At 38.9% G+C, this 20,771-nt stretch overlaps 1 protein-coding gene across 3 annotated transcripts in view; it reads left to right on the top strand.

Annotated features, from left to right (window-relative positions):
• Positions 1-20,771, top strand: part of sh3pxd2b (SH3 and PX domains 2B) — a 54,954-nt gene that overhangs the window by 12,428 nt on the left and 21,755 nt on the right. For all 3 annotated transcript variants that reach the window (XM_077224796.1, XM_077224795.1, XM_077224794.1), the window contains exon 3: positions 14,131-14,206. In XM_077224796.1, coding sequence (XP_077080911.1) covers positions 14,131-14,206 — 76 coding nt within the window. The remainder of the gene's footprint in view (positions 1-14,130; positions 14,207-20,771) is intronic.

Raw genomic sequence — 20,771 nt, 5'->3', positions numbered from 1 at the left:
GATTAATTTAGTTATTTAATCATAATATTTTGTAAGTTCAGTTTAAATATCATCTATTGACAGCCCTAATAATTATGAATGTAAAATCAAGGTCAGGAGGTCATTGAGTATGACTTAAGGAAGCCAGCAGTTCTTGAGAATGAGATCACTAGTTTAATGCCTAATATAAATTACACACAGATAAAAGCACTAAACTTCAAGGCTTGCGAGAGAACAAATTTTATCGGAACTTCTTGTTTCCTGGTGTACATCTGTGCTGACTCTTCTTCTCTCAAATTATAGGAGCCAAAAACTTGCAAACAGTTTATAACGGAAACCCACTGTTATTAGAAGCACAACTGAAGTTATTCACAAAATTTTGACAATTGGTGGGAAATCCCCATGGGGAGGTGTGCCACAGCTTCTTGAAAATGTTACAGGATCTTTTCTATGATGGGCAATTCCACAGAAATGTGACCATTACCATGGAAAAATCAGATTTTTAGCAAATGAAAAAAGCCTTTCAAATAATTCATAGGTCTGAAAATGTTAACTGTAGCGGTATAATGGATTTTTTTTTAAATATTGTAATATTATGCGTTAGGCGTTCTATGGCTGAACCTTTCGGGGATCAGACAGAGAGATAAGATGACTCTTCTTGACTCCCTGGTTTTGCCATTTGACCTCTTTGGCACTGCAGTTGAGGATAGTCGAGAGGTTCAGAGAGATAAAGGTTCAGTTGTCTGCATTCACTGTATATTCCCCGCCATGGCTCTGAACCTTCGGCTTCAAAAGAGTTTGGAGAGATGGTCGAAGGGTAGCGTGGCTGCCCACACCCTGCCTCTGAGGAGTCGAGCGTCGAACCGGCGTGCGCGCAGGAGGGATCTGTGAGAGGTCTTAGAGATGGACCTCATCTTGAGATGTTTCCTGGCCCCCATTGGGCTGGAGGTGACAATGGGATATAGACATAGTTTGGTCCAGCATTTTTTCAGTACAGGAGGAAAAAGGTGGATTTATAAGCAGAGAGATGGGAGAATCCTCATTTTGCTTTTTGACTGCCCCCTCAGCACTGTGCTTGAGGAGAGAGTGTACACTTGCTTGTTGTGCGCTCCTTTTCGGAGTGGCGACAGAGTTAAGATAATCGACTGAGAACCTGGAGTTAATAGCAGTGCGGGAGCCGGCCCTCTTCTAGTTGGGAGATGTAGGCAGCTGCGACCCTACATCCCTACATGGTTTAATCATGTTAGTCGTTTTTTTTTTGTTGCTTCCCTGGTTTGGAAAGGAGTATGTGCTCCATGCATGGCGATGAAGTCAGAAGTGGTTCTAGCTGATCCTGGTGGTGGTAGCAGTGCAGGATCGTAGAGCTATAAGTAACCTGGCCTCTTCCATGGAAGCTGTTGGTGGATGTATGCATAGCAAACGCATCCCTGAAGTGCCAGCCACATCAGCCCTTTGAAGGCCTCATGGACACGTCAACAAACCTGTCTCCATACCGGCGTGATGACTCCGACCCGTACCAGATGAACTGGATAAATATTGTGAAAGTTCTGATCCCAACTGACTTCTGACCTATAATTCTGCCTAAATCATAGTCATACACTGTTCGTTCGTTGGCCAGAGGAGGACTGGCCCCCGACTGAGCCTGGGTTCTCCCAAGGTTTTTTTTCTCCATTCTGTCACTGATGGAGTTTTGGTGCGCCATTGTCGCCATTTGCTTTTGGCTTGCTTAGTTGGGGACATTTAATTCTGTATTTAACAATACTATTACAAGATTATTTTCCTGTTATCTCTGTAAAGCTGCTTTGAAACAATCTGTATTGTAAAAAGCGATATATAAATAAAGGTGGCTTGACATGACATAGCTGGGGCCTCCCTAGCTCCCGACAAAGAATGTTCCAGCACTGGAGCTTGAAGTGAGAGGCTGAATGTAGAAGCATCACTTTATAAGCCCTTCTTCAGAGTACGCAAGGTACCGAGTAGACAAATAGGTACAAGGCCACAGTGCCGGTCCCTTGGGGGTGGGAGGTACGAGCCTTTAAGATGACGCCCGAGTGAATGTCAATGTCACCTTTATTTATGTAGCACTATTAAAACAACACAAGTTGACTAATGTGCTTTACATCATCACCGAAAAGTAGAAAAAAATACTACAATAGTAATAGAATAAAACAAAATCAAATCATATTAGTTAGTTTAAATTAGTTTTAAAAAATTCCATCAAAAGGACGAATAGGCCAGGGCAAACAATTATGTCTTAAGTTGTACCTTAAAACATGTACAGAGTCAGCATCCCTATAGTGAATGGCGATGGATAGGCAGAGACACTGCTCTTCTTGTTGCTCCCCCCGACAGGTCTTGCTGCAAGGTGATCGTGCTGACAGAGTTCGGCTCGGTTGCAAGAATACCTGCCCTCTTCCATTGAAGTTATTAGAGATGCACCATTATGAACATTTAGTCCGAAACCGATAATTCTTTATATTTCAAAGCCGATAACCGATATATTGGCAGATAAATCTAAATCCAAATTTGTATATAATTTCTGAGATCCTGGTTACAAAAAACAAAAGTCACCATTAAAAGCCATGTCCCAGGCACACAATTATAATGATGTTCTCATTATAGCCTATATATCAGACTTTCATTTTGAACTTAACCGTATTTTCCTTCTTGAAGTGATACCAATCATATTTAAAGCAATTCAAAACCATGATGTTGAACAGTCCGCATCTAAAGTTTCTCAGCTGAAGGAAATAATCCATTACGTATTGGCTTTAATATATCGGCCCGATAACGATAACACTAAAAAAGAACATATATCGGTTGATACCGATATGGTGGCCGATATTGTGTATCCCTAGAAGTTGTTGGTGGTCGAGTTCCCCTTTCTCTGCTTCCCTCTTCAGTAATGTGATAAGCAGGAACAGCGGTAGAGTTAGAGGTGTTCCAGTTTATGCTTAGTCTGAGGACATTAGCAACCTGCACTTTTCTTTTGAAGTTGTTTACTGGCGTGATTTTGGTGTTGCTTCCTCTTGGTTTAGCGGTAGAGTTAGATGTGTTCATCTATGTAAGGATGGGAACTCCTGCCCTCATCTTTTAATGCGTTGCCCCCACATAATGAAGAAAAGTGGACTATCCTTTCCTTCCTGGCTTGGTCTTAGAAAGTGCTTATTCACATCCTTTGGGCAGGCATTTGGCTGTATGGCGGCATTGGTATTGACGTTCCCATAGCATCAATCTGATGCAGTGTTGAATTCCCTTGAAAGAGAAGGTCTTAGTGTTATGGATGTAACCCCGGTTCCCTGAGAAAGGGAATGATACCGTAATGCCATACAATTTTTGTGGTTAAGTTTGATGGTGTTCCTTCTTTATTTTAAATGTCTACAACCATGTGTTATGGACAAGACACTTACAGTCACTTCATATCAAATCACATGGTTATATGATGAAGTGGTGAAATAAAAAATAAAAAAACAATGCTCATTTGTTTACCAAGATAATTCATGTAAATAGCTAACCACTGAAATAAATAATAATAAATTCAACTTGGAATAAAATAATTTGTTTTGATCATTTTGACACAGATTGTGATTAGAAATGCAAACTAATAATTTAGTTAACTTCATCCTATCTTCAGTACTGGTGTTTTGGTGTTTGAATGTAAACAAATAGTTGTCATTCACTGCCATGGGCTGACTCATATTTATTCATTCTTTGTTGTCTCTATCATTTGATGCATATGACTGCTGTGGTGACTATTTCCTCAACTTCCCCTCCAATTCTCTCAATCTGCCACTTGTCTTTCTTCCTTGAAGAAGCATGAGTTGTTGAGAAACTAGTGCTGATGCAGCACATAGCAGCGACGAGGCAGGGCATGCAGAGAGTAAATACGACAACCACTAATGCATTTCAGTAGTGAATCAGATCGTCTGTGATAGTCGTCTGAATGTGGATACGCTTTCATTTTTTTCTCTGTATTTGAGGGTTTTGCAAATGGTGGAACATACATTTACATTCATACCACAATTTTTGGGATTGCGAGTTTTAACTAGTATTTGATTAATGACATCACAGTGAAGAATTTATTTAAGTTCAATTAATCTTTCATAGCATAATTTTATCAGATAATATCAGTCTGTGTTCTCTAAATTCATGTTCAGGATACAGAGTTTGCCCTTTTGAAAAATATGTATTCTTTAGCATACTTTTAAAAAAGCTTAAAATAATTTACTTAAGAATTTCATCAAGTGCAAAATGAATGTAATGTTGTCTGAGACTCAGTCGCATGCTATTACAATTCAACTACAATTACAATCAAATTTATTATAGAATGCAAGTAGTTCAGTCCACTTAAGCAGGACTTGAGTACATCTACATATGTCATTTTTACTTCCATTGTCTTTGAAATATGGTTAAAGTATGTACTAGGGCTGTCACTTTACGTTCGAAAATCGATTGCACGATCGATCGGACCAACCAACACAAGTTTCGAAAACGAAAATAGGGAATCGATTTTAACTGCCTTTTTTTAAACCAAAAATGTGTTTTAGGTAGACAGATCAACACAGTACACAGAACATGTAGGATGTTGAAAATAACAATGTTTTTTCTGTTAACCAAATGCTTTTTAATATTTGCTATTACTTCAGTGCAAGTGAACAAGCGCGCCGTTATTTGTTGCTTTGTGACGTGTGTGTTCAAGCAAGCTAGAAATGCGCAGATTCTGCGCAATACGCTGTATTTAATATATCATGAGGACTCACGAGTTGCGTATTTGCGCTAAATCCACGCAGATTTGGCTTACACGAACTTCCCCAGCAAAGTGAGTAAACATAGAAACACGCCAAATTGGCTCGTGATATGACAGCGTTACCCGCCAAAGTTCATTTCTATCCGAATTTGGCGGGTGTTAATTTCAATCCTTGAATGTTGCACTCCTTTTTGTCATTGTGCAACAAACTTCACGCCAATAAATCATCAGAAATATTGCTGAGTTGTGCGCGTCTCAAGCACCCTTTTTACGTTCGTCCTAATGCCTGTTAGTTGTCCGTGGATTTGCCAAAATTTGGTGTTGAAAATGGAAACGTCTTTAGACATGGAAAAATCGATTTTACAATCGATTCAATGAACACATATGTCTCAAAAATCGAACAGGATTTTTTCACAAAATTGAAAGCCCTAGTATGTACTGACAAATGTACTGACGAGCATTCAGGGGTAAACTAAAATATACTTAATAAAAAATATAGTGCCTTGCACACCCGAATCATTCGTAGGCACAATATAAACTAGAAAATATATAAATCATGGAGGCAACATGCATGTAAATATATTTGTAATTACACATTTTTAATGATTGAGTTGCAATTTACTAAAACACACACACATACAGAGTTACAATTAAACAACAAATCAAAATAAGTGGAGTAAAAAGTGTGGACACATCTACTCATTCTTAATTATTACTTTCCCCACATTTTACAATAATATTATAAAATATTACGAAATGCCACAAATAGAGTTCAAACAAAGTCAAAACTATAGTATATTTAAGCTGTGGATTTATAGGTTACATCTCTGCACAATCTGGACCCCATTTTAAAACAACCAGTTTTGTAAAGATATTTGTGTGTAGACACATTTTATATTTGCCCACAAAACTCATTTTCAAGTTTTTGCGATCATGATAAACATAAATTCCTCTGTATTGTCGAAACAGCTGAAGTTCTGCAGAACACTAGCTCAGGCGTGGCTCTCAGACATATGGATGTGATTATCATATGTGAACTCCAGAGAGACGTGTGTCTGCTCTTCACATCAGATAGACGCCTGTCATGTGGGAAGGGCTCTTCTCTTTGTTCAGCTGAGGAAGAACTGATGGTATGGATTTATCATAAAGGAATTTCAATCCTCCTATAAACAACATTTACTGGATTTATATGTTCTTGGCAGCTTTTACTTGTTCTCTTCTCAGTTCCTCACATCCACGGCTGTTACTCTGAGGGGCTGATTTACTGTCTTTTATTGAAAACACTGGGTCTCATTCATTAATAATTATGCAAATTATTCATATTTACTGTATATGCATAGGAGAACTTCTCACAAAAATAAATTAGCCTAATTCACAAAACGTACGTACGCACAGTACGCCTCTGACACCAATTGTACGTACATGTAAAGAAACTTCGCAGCTCAAGCTGTAATGCACCTTCTCTTACTCTTTTCCTGTGTCTGTAAGGCCACCCTGAGTTTGTAATGTTTACGTACATGTGGTTTCAGTTGTTCCTTCCGTTTTCCCTGGAAATTTATATTACGTTTTAGTATGAAAGTTGTTAATGAATCATGATTTGTTCGTGGAAATGTGTATGTAGGGTTAGTGAATAAAATATTAGTAGTAGTTGGTTCACCCAGTGTCATTATTTTCCCACTCTTGTCGTTCCAAACCTGTTTGACTTTCCTTCTTTTGTAGACCATAACATTAGTTCTTTTGTAGAATGCAGCCACTGTTTATTTCCACAAAAAAGAGAAGAGGAATGGAATGAAAGTGTCAAACATAGTCATAAATTTAAACCAAGGTTAACTGAAAACTCTTTGCAGTAGTTGTAAAATTTGATTTGCACTTCCACGTACAATGCGTAAGAACCAGTGACATAAAACGTGGCTTGATGCGTCACAACATATTTTGAAGTCACAAAAGGGAATGATATTTGAAATGTACAGGGGTACACAGTAGGTGTACTCAGTCATTTTTTGCAAAAGAAAAAAGGTTTTATACATAAATTCATTAAAATGATGTATGAGATGAAGAATTCAGACATACAGTATCAGTGTTCTAGAAGAAGCTGTTTTCCTCTTCATGTAGATATGATGCATTAACTTTGTTACTACTCACTATTGGTGTGTCTATCAGGATTTTTGATCGTGAACGATTAAAATGTCTCCTCGATCTGCTTTTGAAGAAATAGGGCAGTATCGTACTGCACTACAGTGCTTTCTATCAGTTGCAGTTCTGGCGCCTGCGTCCCAGCATATGTAAAACGCGACGTGCATTCACATTACATGTTAACTTTCAGTTAACTTAAGTCAACATCATTGCTGAGTATTTTCTCCTTAAAACTGCAGTGAACCAAAGACAGTCTCAAAAACGGTTTGAAATCGCTGGTTTTTCTGACATCATAAACTACCTTGTAACCAATCAGATCAACGTGTGATCGTCAACGATTGGCTCTCTGAGCTGTGTGAGTGAGTGGATGCGGGGCTCATTTGCATATTCATAGAACCGTGTATATTAAATGAGGCAAGGGTCAAGAGTAACTTGTTTATTAAAAACTGTTTAAATGTCATTTTGCTGATGAAAGATGAGTTTTAAGGGATACAATTATTGACTACAGGGGGACTTTAAATTCGCATGCTGTTCTGACCAACCAAAACGTGCACACATTAAAAGCCTGTCAAACAGCTTGTGAGTACTAAACTATGTTATTAAGTCATTATAATTGCATTTAAACTGTCAAATACACATAAGGTTTACATAAACACAGTCGGATATGTCTTAAAGGGGTGGTAAAACACGATTTCACTTTTCTAACTTTAGTTAGTGTGTAATGTTGCTGTTTGAGCATAAACGACATCTGCAAAGTTACAGCGCTCGAAGTTCAAAGCAAAGGGAGATATTTGCTTTTAAAAAATTCAATTTCTAAGGACTACAGCAATCGACCGGTTTTGGACTACACGACATTCCTCCGGAGTTGCTGACGTCAGCAAATCCCATTATTTACATAAACCCCTCCTCCGAGAATACTTAATAAGCGGGGGCGAGGCCATTTTATATTGCTGTTTTGGAGATGAGTTGTCGCAATGCCGTCGAAACGCTGCTGTTATTTTCATCCTGGTGGCAGGTCCAATTTTGTTCAACCTTATAGGGACGAGGGAGTTAGGGATCAATGGTTAAAATATATTTTTAACTCGGTCCCTCATAATTATGACCCAAATCTCGCTCTCTGTGCTGCACATGTAACAGAGGAAATCTTCCACAATCTTCGCAAGTTCAATGCAGGATTCGCACATCGGCTTGTCCTGAAAGATTGAGCAGCTCCAACTTTAAAAACAGAAGCTTTTGTTTACGAGCCACAACCTGTAAGTATGATTTATTTTCGTCGATGTGTTTTCCTGCAATAGTTCGTATTATTAATTGTCATTATAGCAAGGAAGTAAACAAACGACAACGCTGTTTGGCTCTGCTGGTTTGTTAAATGCTCATTCATACTTAACGTTATCCGACAAACACCTAACGCTACAAACTTTTTTTTAATCTCAAGAGCGAACTTGGAATTGATTAGAGCTTTTATGCATTGTTTATCTACATGCTTGTTTATCTACAGGCATGCTAAACATGGTTCTCTGTTTGATTTGGCAGCCGATGTTTAGTGTTCGTTTTGCGTTAATAGTTCTGTCGACAGATATTTGGCTACAATCCTTCTAAAAATAAACAAGTAACGGTGGTGTACAGTCAGAAACGATCACTATAGATCCGCAGTCTTTACTCAAAAAAATCCCTTTGAGGACTGAAGTAGAATTTGTTAGAACGATTATATGAAATTCCTGTTTATGAAGCTTATTTTTTTGTAATTCTATAATAATTAGTACAATTAAATAACAGCATATCTAAAAAGTAATGAGAGAACAACAAAAAACAAACCTTTCTGAAACGTCATTTAACAGCCGTTCTTGAACAGGTTCTGCTCGATCCTCTTCACTAACATTCTCTGGGTCCGTTGCACAAAGTACCGGTAAAGGTACGGGACGTGACGTTTCCGGAAAACGTGCACTAGACGGTAAGCAAATCACAACACACTGGGCCAGCTAACCAATCTGAGCCCATTGCGTAGTTTTGAGGGACTGGCTTCATAGAACCCGGAAACCATCAGACCGTTTTTACAAGGAGGGGCAAAGCAGTGTAGAATAAAGGTAAAATATATGAAAAATAATGCAATTTTTAAAAAACGAAGCATGAAGACATGTTACAGTGCACCCCACAAACACAATCAAGCCTTCGAAAAAATGAATTTTACCACCCCTTTAAGTGAATGTAAACATTTCTGTATATTAGATCTGGGAGGTCTTAAAGTGACATCTACCTAATCTGCTGCCGTTTCATTAAAGTCGCCATGCAATCAAAACGGAAGTGTAGCAATGTTTAAGATTCAGGGAAGAAGGAGGCAGGAACCGGCGAACATTTAAACATTTTAATCAAATAAAACCAATACAAAAACAAAAGTATAAGCCAGCAGCCCCTCACGGACGACTGCTGGCCACACAAAAGAGAAACAAAACCCTAGATAAAATCAGGCTCCTTCCTCTCACGATCTTCAGCGTCGTCGCTCCTCCTTTTATGCTTCCGCTCCTCCGTGAGAGATGCGAGACCGGTGCGTCCTACGGGTGACGTCATGTACACTACGTCCATATTTTTTTACAGTCTATGCTTTTAGTATGAATATTTTAGTCTTACTTTTATCTATAAGCTAGTGTGCTTCAAAACAACAACGAAATTCACATTTAGAAGATTTTAGAAGCGTTCAAAACTTAGTCTTTCACTTCCGCCAATAGGGAATGTGAAGATGACATCACGCCGTGTTGCATTATGGGTCCGCCGCCGTATTTACAGGATCGCGCCCTATACCGCCGTATTTGAATGCGTGTGTTGGAGGCTGTCTTTGGATTTTCTGTTGAGATTTTTATAAACGTAGATATGTTTTGTTCAGTGCTGCTCGATAGGAGGTACTGCCATAGCAGGTACACGATCGTTCAGGGAGGAAACTGAACAACGGAATACGTTTTTTCAGCTTTCCTTCTTGGGAAAAACAACAAGGGAAGCAGTCGAGGAGCTGACGAGAAGACGCCGGATCGCGTGGGTTGCCAAAATCAGGAGGAAAAACTTCACTTAGTTACTGTCCTCCACTGCATACTACGTTTGTTAAAAGTTGTACAAAGCAAGAGGTTGTGTATTGTATATTCCCTAATGACTAACAGTTAGGAGGATAGTTGATGAATGATGTTGAATTTGTGGTTCATGTTAGCAGATGATAAATCCAGGCCACATTGCATGAATCAAATTATATTTATTTTGTTTTCAATTAACAATTTGCTTTGATATTCTGTACATCTCTTTACATGCCCTTTTAAAATGTTTGTGAATCATTTTTTTATATAACTTCTTAATAAATACATTAAGTGAATAAAGTTAATAATATGTATAAAGTTAATAAAACCCTTTAAGTACACATAAACTGGGATGGGCAAAGATACATCAAACTATTTTAAAATAAACTACCAAATATCCTCATTTTTACACATGTCAACATTAACTGATGACAATAAGGCACAGCTGTATATAACAAGTTACCCCATCTTGTGGCATTATAAAGGAGGCCTAATGTACAACTATTTTTTTCTTGCACAACCTTAACATGCTGAAAATAGCAAGCTAACATTAACTATGAGAGCTGCTTCTCAGGTCAAATAGCTAGAACATTATGTACAATGGTAATCAACTTAGCATAGGCTACTAAAACGAACACCAAACCTGAATCATATGTATCAACGTTGTTTATCGCCGACAGTTTGTTCAAATAAAGTTTTTTGGCAGTGGCATTTAGTTTCTACCGGTAGGGTCCCTTCTTCTCTTTTCCTTTAAACATCTCCATTTCTTCCGTTCTTCAATTTTACCTCGTTTTAGCCAAACACACCCACTATTATACCAAAGTTAAATAGAGATCGTGCCTGTAAAGATGGTGCCCAAGTCCCATTATGCAATACTGCGTGACGTACCTTCACATTCCCTATATGGATGAAAGATTTTTATGACATCACTCGCATTCCAAATAGACGCTGAAGCTGCGGCTGAAATCGGTCACTTGTTTACACATTTACTATTTTCTACATGGTGAATGGCACGTAGTGCACTATATAGGGGATAGGGAACGATTCAGACAGTGTAAATATGCTTTCCATTGGGGCGAATGAAGTCTGATTTCATGTTAGTGTCACGTGGACCACCGCAGCTCCAGAGACACAACACACAGGGTGGATCTTGTAAGTCATTTTTGCGAGTCGCCACAGATCAGAAAAAATATCGGACACATTTGAATTCTGCACAGAATGCTGTATTTTAAAGTGACATGGCGATTAGGAGGAGAAACTGTTCGAGATTAGATGGAAACTGCAGCTTTACCGACTCGATCTCAACGGCTCTGGCCGAGCTGGGATATAAACTAAATGCTATTGGTTATCTTTAAAAAAGGGGAGGAGCTGATTGATATGCCCCGCCCTGTCTTCCTGTTTCAGTGGAAATGATGTTAACATATTGAATAATGCTGCGTGTTTCATGGCACTTCGGTGGGCCTTATAATATTAATCAAAAAACAAAAGACAATCAGTGAATCAGTGTATATATCATTTATACAGTGAAGTCTATGTAGTATTTTATTTTTATGTTTGTTTATTCAATTTCTTACTTGAATACTTATGTTAAATACACCTATTGTGAAAAAATAAAGCACTGTTTATTTTATTTGTATATTTCATTGTATGTGTAATGTGCATCGTTTTTCTTATGTTTAATAAAAGGATAAAATAATAAAATATTGCCACCCCTACTTTGGCCTAAATGGTCTGTCACTCTTTTTTCTTTTATATTTTGTTAACTTGTAAGGCTACATTTTTAAAATAGGGAAATTAGTTTGGCTGTACTTCTCAGTTACTTGCAAAATTGTAAAACCAACATGAAAAAATCATTATAAAATCGTGAATCTTGATTATACTGGAAAAAAAAAAACGTGATATGATATTTTTGCCTTATCGCCCACCCCTACTACTTACTACTCAAGCGTAAACATAAATGTATATCTAAAAAGAACAAGCAAACTATACAGTATAGTGTAACAACAGACACAATACTAAAGACACAACATGTCTGTCACAATGTAGTAAACTCGCACAACCCAGAATGAATTCAAAGTCTTTAATTAAACAAGCATGAAGACCATGGTTAAGCAATAATATGTAAAAGTGGCTACTTTAAAGATGTTCATATTAAATATAGTTTCAACTTGTTTTGTAATCTTTGTAACATTACATAATTTCCATACTTCTAGGCCTATTTATTTTATTGAATTTACTGTTTCTAAAATGTTGAATATAGTATTGAAGTATGAGTACCTGTGTCCTATTTTTTTTTACTGGTAGTGTTTGTAAAATTTTAAAATGTAAAATAGCATTATTAAAATTGAAGCCATTTATATGACTGTCAGGCCTGCTGAAGTCTAATACACTGTGTTGGAGACCACTGGTCTACAAAGTCCTTTGCATTATGAAGCTTTTAGGTTTTATTTTTAAAACAGTTATTATGTGAAGCTATAAAATGAAGTTTCAGAAGAGGCAGACTCTGCTCTGTAATGGACCCATGCTACTCATTTGTCTGTGCGAAAGAGAAAATAAAGAGTTTTATAAATGTGTGCCGTCATTCAGATGCTGCTGAGTCACAGTAGAAGACATTGTTCCTTCGCTTAATGAATTGGCCAACAACAGTGAAAGCTTTGTCTGGCAGAATGACAGTCTCTCTTTGCTTCGTCATTATTCTGGAAAAGACACGAGTGAGAACTACGGCACTATTAATGTTTAACTTTTAAATGTGTCAGTGCACTGCATTCCTTTAGTGCTGTTTACGGCAAAAGTGTATGGTAAAAAATAGTGAAGCTTTCAATTTTCTTTACATCTGTTGTTTTTATTTGTTCAGTTAGACTTACATCATGCATTTGCAACTCATTATACATGCTGTATAAGCAAAATGAATCACACATCATAATTATGTGATCTGAAATACCAAACTTAGGCTTGTTGGAAAAACTTGCCTCTACATAGATTTTTGTAAAACTCAATAACATACCTATACATACAGATTCAGTCTTTTTCACACAAATTATGATTACAGAGGTAGATTATCGAATAATCTATTTTCATGCGGTTCACTGCACAATACTGTGATATGGCCTCAAAACACTTTTATCTATGAATGCACCGATATAAAAAAATTGGCCGATACCGATAATTCTTTATATTTTAAAGCCGATAAATAAATCTAAATCCAAAGTTTTATATAATTTTGAGATTACAAAAACAAAAGTCTCATCATTAAAAGCAATGTCCCAAGCACAATTATATTACATATAATGATGTTCTTATAATTTTATGTAGCCTATATGACAGACTTGCATCGCACATGTTGCAATGTACCTTTTTGAAGTGATTCCAATCACATTTCTAGCCATTAAAAACCATCATGTTGAACAGTGCCAATCTGAAGTGTCTTAGCTGAAGGAAATAATCCATTATTTATCGGCTTTAATATATCAGCCAAATTTTCTTATCAACGTTAAAAATGAACGTATATCGGCCGATACCGATATGGTGGCTGATTTATCGTGCATCCCTACTTTTATCATAGTGCATGATATGCAAGAAGCAACGTAATATCATTTTGCAGAAATGTCACCCCAGGCACGTATTTCCAATGAGCCTGGGTTGAAGATGACAGCTATTTTTTTCACTGGTTAGCTTTATGTTGAGTATTGCATTATAAGTAAATTGTTGGGCCTTTCAAATTTCAGAACTGCTGTGCTGGAAAACGTTGCTCAGCTGATGAATTCAAGCTCTGCTATAGTCATTAGTGAATGAATGTGTAAAATGCACATATGACCTACTTTAGCATACTTTGGAAAGGCACAGGTGTGATTTCATTGGTCCACAGCTGCTTTTGGACTGGATTAAGGGCCTCTTATCAAATCTCTACAGATGGAAGGAAAATATTAATTGGTGCCAGCAAAGAAAAATAACGTATAGCTGTAAGTGATCATTACAGGGTATTCTGGAAGTATTAACGGAGGGAAATGTTCCACTATGTCAGTAGATCTATGTAGAGCACGCAGGGAGGGGGAATGATCATTTGTTGAATGGACTGTAATCAGCGACTTCTCATTCTCAATATCCAGTCAAATCCCTAATTGATTCATTCAAGTCCTGTCCTACATTTTTAATCTATGAACTAAAATGAGTTGTCTTTTCACATTGATGTTAAGTTTTTCTGTATTTTTTTTCCAGATGGAGCTTCTGGATAAATTCCCCGTGGAAGGTGGACAGAAGGATCCAAAACGCAGAATCATTCCCTTTTTACCAGGTAAACATTATTGCAGAATGACTCTTTGCATACATTCAAGTCAAGTCATAGACTACAGAAATACACGATCTCTATCGGCTGCGTTCACACTGCAGGGGCTTAATGCTCAATTCCGATTTTTTGAAAAAAGTAGATTTTTTTGCAAGGCCGTTCACATTTCCAATTAAATGCGACCTTTTGTGATCCCCTGTGTGAACGAGAATGTGAAATGACCCAGAAGTGACCCCCATGCGCAGAAGAGTACTCAACGGTCAACGACGTCCAAATATTAATTAAATTAGAAACCTCGCTTCCCTTCCATTGACTGGTCTCAGCATCGTCCGCCAGTTGTTCCCGTCCCGCCTACTTCAACGCAGAATTATGACGTTTGTCGCATATCAATGACATGGTCGGATACATGTGACCTGGCCGTTCAGAATGAAGTCGCATTTCAAAAGATCGGATACATATCGGATTTGGACCACATTCCCAAGTGGCCTGGGTCGCATTTGAAAAGATCGGATCTGTGTCGTTCAGACTGTCATGAAAAGATTAAGTCAACTTAATTAAAGTTTGAGTATATTTTACACTATTTCAATACTTCTTTTGTTAAAAAGTGTAACAGTAGTCTTTGAGGACACAACTAGTTTACACATTTTTATTTTCCATTGCAACTACTCTGTGAACTATTCTACAAGAACTTATAGGCATACTGTTAGTTTACTAGCTATATACGTCCAGTTATCTTTTTAGTTTATTAAAGTTTACTTTTTAAGTATTTAACAGTTTAATAGTTATTATACTGAAAGTATACTTTCTTTAACTGAACTTATTATACTTACAGTTTACTCACACTGTGGAAGAATTGTTAATAAAACCAGCCAAATGTATATCTGGTTCTGTGTGTTATACACTTTATATAAAAAAGTTCTGGTTCAGATCCATCCATGTACTATTTGGCCTGGGTATACTTCATTTTCTGTGTTCTGTTTAGAGTCGGTCAAACTTGGTCCTGGTGGGCCACTGTCCTGCAGAGTTTAGCTCCAACCCTAATCAAACACACCTGAAAAAGCTAGTCAGTGTCTTCAGGATTACTACGAACAAAGACACTTGAAAGCAAGCCTGCAACCTTAGCCGGAAAAAGCGTAACACATGCTAACGCTGCGGTTTGCAGAGAAAGAGACTAGAGGCCATTTTCTTTGAATGGATGTCAATGGAGGAGAGGGTTCACTAAGGTGAATAAACCAGTTTTGTGATGAAATAGCTTATAATTTAATGAAGCGACAACCCATTGACTAATCTTCAACATTTTTGCTCTTAAACATTCATTTTGAATGTATCTATTTTAACACCCCCAAACAAATTATGTTCTATATGAGAATTTACGGACAATATGCAAACTGTTATCGACTGTCGCACAACTCTGAACGAAATTCAATGACGTAAAGGCGTGATCCAAGTTAGCCGTTATGCTTTCTTGAATTGAAGTGCCACGGACCCTCGAATCTCTTTTTTTCTCATATTTTCTGTCCAATCAAATGCTCTCTATAAACTGAAGCTCCGCCCCCAACATTACGAATAGATGATGAATCACATATTTACTGTTTTCTACATGGCGAATGGCACATAGTGCACTATATAGGGGATAGGGACCGATTCAGACAGTGTAAATATGCTTTCCATTGGGGACACTGAAGTCTGGTTTCACGTTAGTGTCACGTGAACCACCGCACGAAAACACAGAGCAGATCATACCGTAGTCTCACGCGTGACTCATACCGACTCACGCAGACCAGAAAACGTATCTGACTTATTTGAATTCTGCACAGAATGCTGTATTTTAAAGCGATATGGAGGAGATTAGGAGGAGAAACTGTTAGGGATTAGGAGGAAACTGTGGCTTTATCGAGCTCAACGGCTCTGGCTGAACTGTGATATAAACTAAACGCTATTGGTTATTTTAAAAAGGGGAGGAGCTGTTCGATATGTCTCGCCCTGTCTTCCCGTTTCAGTGGAAATTATGTTAACAATAATGCTGTGCGTTTCAAGGCACTTCAGTGGGCCTTTAAGTACATCTCTAATAAGTACATAGTTATAGTTCAAAACAATGTGGGCAAATTAAAATAACAGCAGGTGTCTTGCTTTTTTTTTTTTAAAGTTACTTCATTAAGAAATGTACTTTTTATATGGTTATATAATAATTCAGTGATATCTTCTGAACATTTTTTAATAGAGGCTCAATTTTTTCTCAATGTAGCCTAGTGTTGATATGGCAACAAGTAAATACACTAAGTTTTGTCATGCTAGCATGTGTGTTACAACTAGCCCCATGTTAGGTTGTGCCCCGCTCACCCTCAGAGTACTAGCTCAACACCATTTACAGCAAGTTCAGGATGTTACAGTTAATTTGTTTAGAATGAACATCTGGCTGTAATTAAGCAAGCTGGAAGGTTTGTTTGCTTGTGAATCAGACAGTCTACAAGCACCTGAATGTCGTCTTACATACCAGCTCTTTACAACCGTTTAACAAGTGTCTGGGCTTACTGACACAGCACTTTGTCACCAATCTATACAGAAACTCCTGTAATTAGCTAAGCATCATGTACACACACTCAACATCCATTTGTGAGCTTTGTAAACACACTCATTGGAATGCACCATTTAAACAATCTTTATTCTGAACCTGTCTGTCCCATGGATAATTTGGGGAAGGATTAAAAAAAAGGTCATTTTAAAGGGGCATTCGGCAACTATTTCAACTTAATAAAACCGTTTAGAAATCATTTGGATGGTTTAATAACCTGTTCTGGTGAGAATGGTGACTTTCCCCGCTCCCCCCAGCGTTCCCAGGCGGAAAACCAACCTTGCAACATGAGGATTAACGTCCCGGTAAGTTGGAAATAGGAAGTCTCGTGAGAAGCGAGAACGAGCGAGAAACACAAACTGCTTTACGGCAATTTGACATAAACACACACGCCGCCCTCAGTGTGTATGATGTATTACCCACCTCGGTAGAAATAGCGAAGAAATAGCTAGAGTTGCCGAATGCCCCTTTAATTAAAAAAGCTATATTATAATAGCTTTAAAGGAACATGCCATCGCTTTTTGAAATAGGGTTTTTTCACCATCTCCCCTACATTTAGATACGTGGGCAAACGTATTTTTGTCTCAGTGCATGCTTTGTCTTAAATAGCAATGCAGATTAAGACTAGGCGATTTCCTAGGCAGATATTGACTTGGGACTATATTGTCTTTGAAGCACAGGCGAAGCACTGCTACTTGGGCGCAGAGATATCACGCAACACCTGAAATCTCTGCGCCCAAGTAGCAGTGCTTCGCCTGTACTTCCCCCTCATATAGTCCCAAGTCAATCTCTGCCTAGGAAATCACCTAGTCTTAATCGGCATTGCTATTTGTACTTGTTGTGAATACGCGGGCCACAGGAAGTAATTCAATTATTTATTTTTTTGGATCACTTTTACTCACGACATGCTATCCGGTAACAAAGGATTCCATTCATTATGCTACGCTAAGCTAGCGGCGGCACTATCAGACTAAGACAATGCAGTGCTTGGTTAAATGTATAGGCCTATATGTAACCATAGTTACTATGGTTTCTGATCAGTTAATCTTCGCCCAGCTGTTCCTGTTTAGTGTCCTCATTTACTATGTGCATTTATAATCCCTTTTCTGTTCAGCCCTTTGTCGGTTATTTTTTGTGTTGACGTGGTCGTATTATTCCGTGTTTGCTATTGGATTAAAGTCTTTGCATTTTTCTCCTTCGTCGTGTGCTTTCTAAGCCACCATAAACGTGACAATAACCGACCCTCTAAAACGTGTAAACTATGGACTCACCAGCATTGCATCTCCTCCAGCTCCTCCTCCTCCTCCCCAAGAACCGAAGGTTGCTGGGGTATTTTGGCTGGATGAACCCATGAAGCTTGTCCAGGAACCAGATCCGGATACCATCAATGCCCTGGAGTCTAAGCACGCTGATCATTCCACCCCAGATCCAGGAGCGGTCCTGAACCTGATAGATCTGTGGTCTGCGGATCCAGTTCCCACCCAGATCCTCAACTTCAAATTCTTGCCTTCTTCTCCAGTCTCGTCCGGATATTTGGATGCCCTGGTCGTCCCTGACTTCTCTTGTCCCATCTCCCCCGCTGGTCACGGCCAGCCCCCGGGATCCGTCGTGCCACTGATGTCATCTAGCTCCACGGCTCTGCCCCTTCGCTTGCTCTGTGCGGTTCGTCAGCTTTGCTTCGGGCTTCCCCTCCACCAGCTTGGCATGAGCACAAGTCCCCGGCTACACATTGGGCCTCCAGTCCCAAGTCCCCATCTCGACCCGTCAGCCCATCGACCTTGCTTCGGCTCTATGCTTCCTCGTCACCTCCGTGGCCTGTCTGCCCTGAGACTCCGCTGGCTCCCTCGTCCGTCCCGGTCGGCCTCCAGTGGTCGTCACTCATCTTCTGCTATGGACTTCCGGGATTCCAGCGGTGCCTACACCCCCCACCCCTACGCCGTCATCCGGCTCCTTCCTTTCTACATCCTCCCTGTCATCCTCGCTAGCTCCAGCGTCGCCCCGGTCAGCCAAGTCCCCTTTTCCACCTTCGTCCCGTGAGCCACCAGCTCAGCATCAGGGTTCTAGACCATCAAAGTATCCATAGACCATCAAGTGCTCCGCCGGTTCCTCCACTCACCCGTCGCCATCGATCGCCTCTCAGGTTTCTGCTCAGCCCTTCAGCCGAGGCTCCACCCTGCCTCCACCCACCGTCGGCATCACCATGGTGTTTCTCTCTGACTCCTCCGGGTCGTCCCTGTTCATCACCAGCTCCAAGCCCTCCTCCAAGACCCCTCCCTCCTCAGTTAGACATTAGTCGGTGCCAGGACGCACCTTTCCGGGGGAGCATAATGTCACAATTATGTTCCATTTAGTTGTTCCTGTCGTTTCTGTATGAGTTCTCGTTAGTTACTTCCCAGCAAGGAATTTTACGTCTAAAAGACGTCTGATAGCCGTCAAAACACAGCCCAGACGTCTATGTTTGTGTAAATTTGGTCGTTTTCTTTTGTGTTAAAGTCTTTGTATTTTTCACTGTCTTCTTTGTCGTGTGCTTTCTAAGTCACCATAAACATGACTATATATATATATATATATACATATTCACACACAGTATATAGTAGTCAATTAGATAGTGTAGAAACTTTTTTGTATCATTGCATGTTTCTATTTTGAAAGACAGTTATCAGGTTTATTTTTGTCAAGTGTCCTTGTCAAACCAAAATATGTTAAGTTAAAAGACACTGTATTGTTCTCTCACACGCACAATTTAAGGCCTTGAAACATTGACACAAATGTTTGTCACAAACATTTTCACATTTGATTTGTCTGTTCAGACCACTGCATTAAAACGGCAGATAAGCTGAATGGAAATGCAAACTTTCTGAGAGGAAATAATGCTTATTGAAAAGCAGAAATACCTCAGGTCTGGTACACTCTGGTACACAAATCACTATGCAACTTTCAGCTGGCAAGTTTTCTTCACAGTGCAATAGAAAAGGGATTAGAACATATCTCTGTAAAAAAACTGAATATTCATCTAGTTGTAAACTGACTTTTAGCCAAATCCCATTAAAAAAAGTATTGCTTAAGTTCAGATATATATATATATATATTTTTTAAACGCTAATGCATTAAAGCTTAGGGTACTATTACACAACAACGAAATGCTTAAAACGGAGAAGTTTTTCATTTTTGAGTTTTTCGTATACAGACGACACCATAGTCAAAACGACCCCCATTCACACGGATAATCACGCGACTAAAACGACTAAAACATTGTATTCTGCTGCCAGGCCATTAGATGGCGATGAAACACTGTAGACTGAACATGTAATACGCATGTGCATGACGTCATCGTTTTCAGAGATTTGCGTTTTTGTTATCGACACGGAGACCGTTTTCAAAACTTGCACTTTGAAACTCATTTTCAAAAGTTTGCGTTTACAGGCACCCAAAATGAAAGGCCAAAACGCATAAAAGGTTTTCAGTTTTTAGTTGAAAACGGTGTCGTGTAAAAAGCCTCTAAGATTTAGGCCATATTTACACATAGCCGGGTATTTAGAGAAACGAATATTTCCCCCCCTCCGTTTTCTATAATAACATCGTGCACACAACATCGTTTTCAAAGAAGTTGTCCTTTACATCAACCCGCTTAAATACGCCGTCGAGCGCCATCATAACTATGCCAAACTGGGCGCTCACATGACGTTAAGCATTTTCTGGCTCATGATGTGACGTTTGAGAACCTAAAACCCCGTTTCTCCCAGTTGACACGGCAACACATAACCGGCGTTATCAGACTTTGGCCGGAGTTTTTAGAAATAATCGTTTTCTGTGATAAAAACCTGGTTTTCATGTTAATGAGAGGCCAAACCGCATGGTAATATCTACATCTTACCGTCATGTAAACGGGGCATTATGGCCCAGGTAAAGAGATCCTCCTCTTGAAATCCGATCACAAGTGGTCACAGGAGTCACGTGTAAATACCAGGTGTAAATGGTCTGTGTTGCCTTGATCATTTGGAT

This window comes from Siphateles boraxobius, unplaced genomic scaffold (genome assembly GCF_051911475.1).
Source record: "Siphateles boraxobius isolate OS27281-9 unplaced genomic scaffold, OSU_SipBor_1 92, whole genome shotgun sequence".
NCBI classification, from domain to species: Eukaryota; Metazoa; Chordata; class Actinopteri; order Cypriniformes; family Leuciscidae; genus Siphateles; species Siphateles boraxobius.
This window is presented reverse-complemented; position numbering and strand designations above follow the sequence as displayed.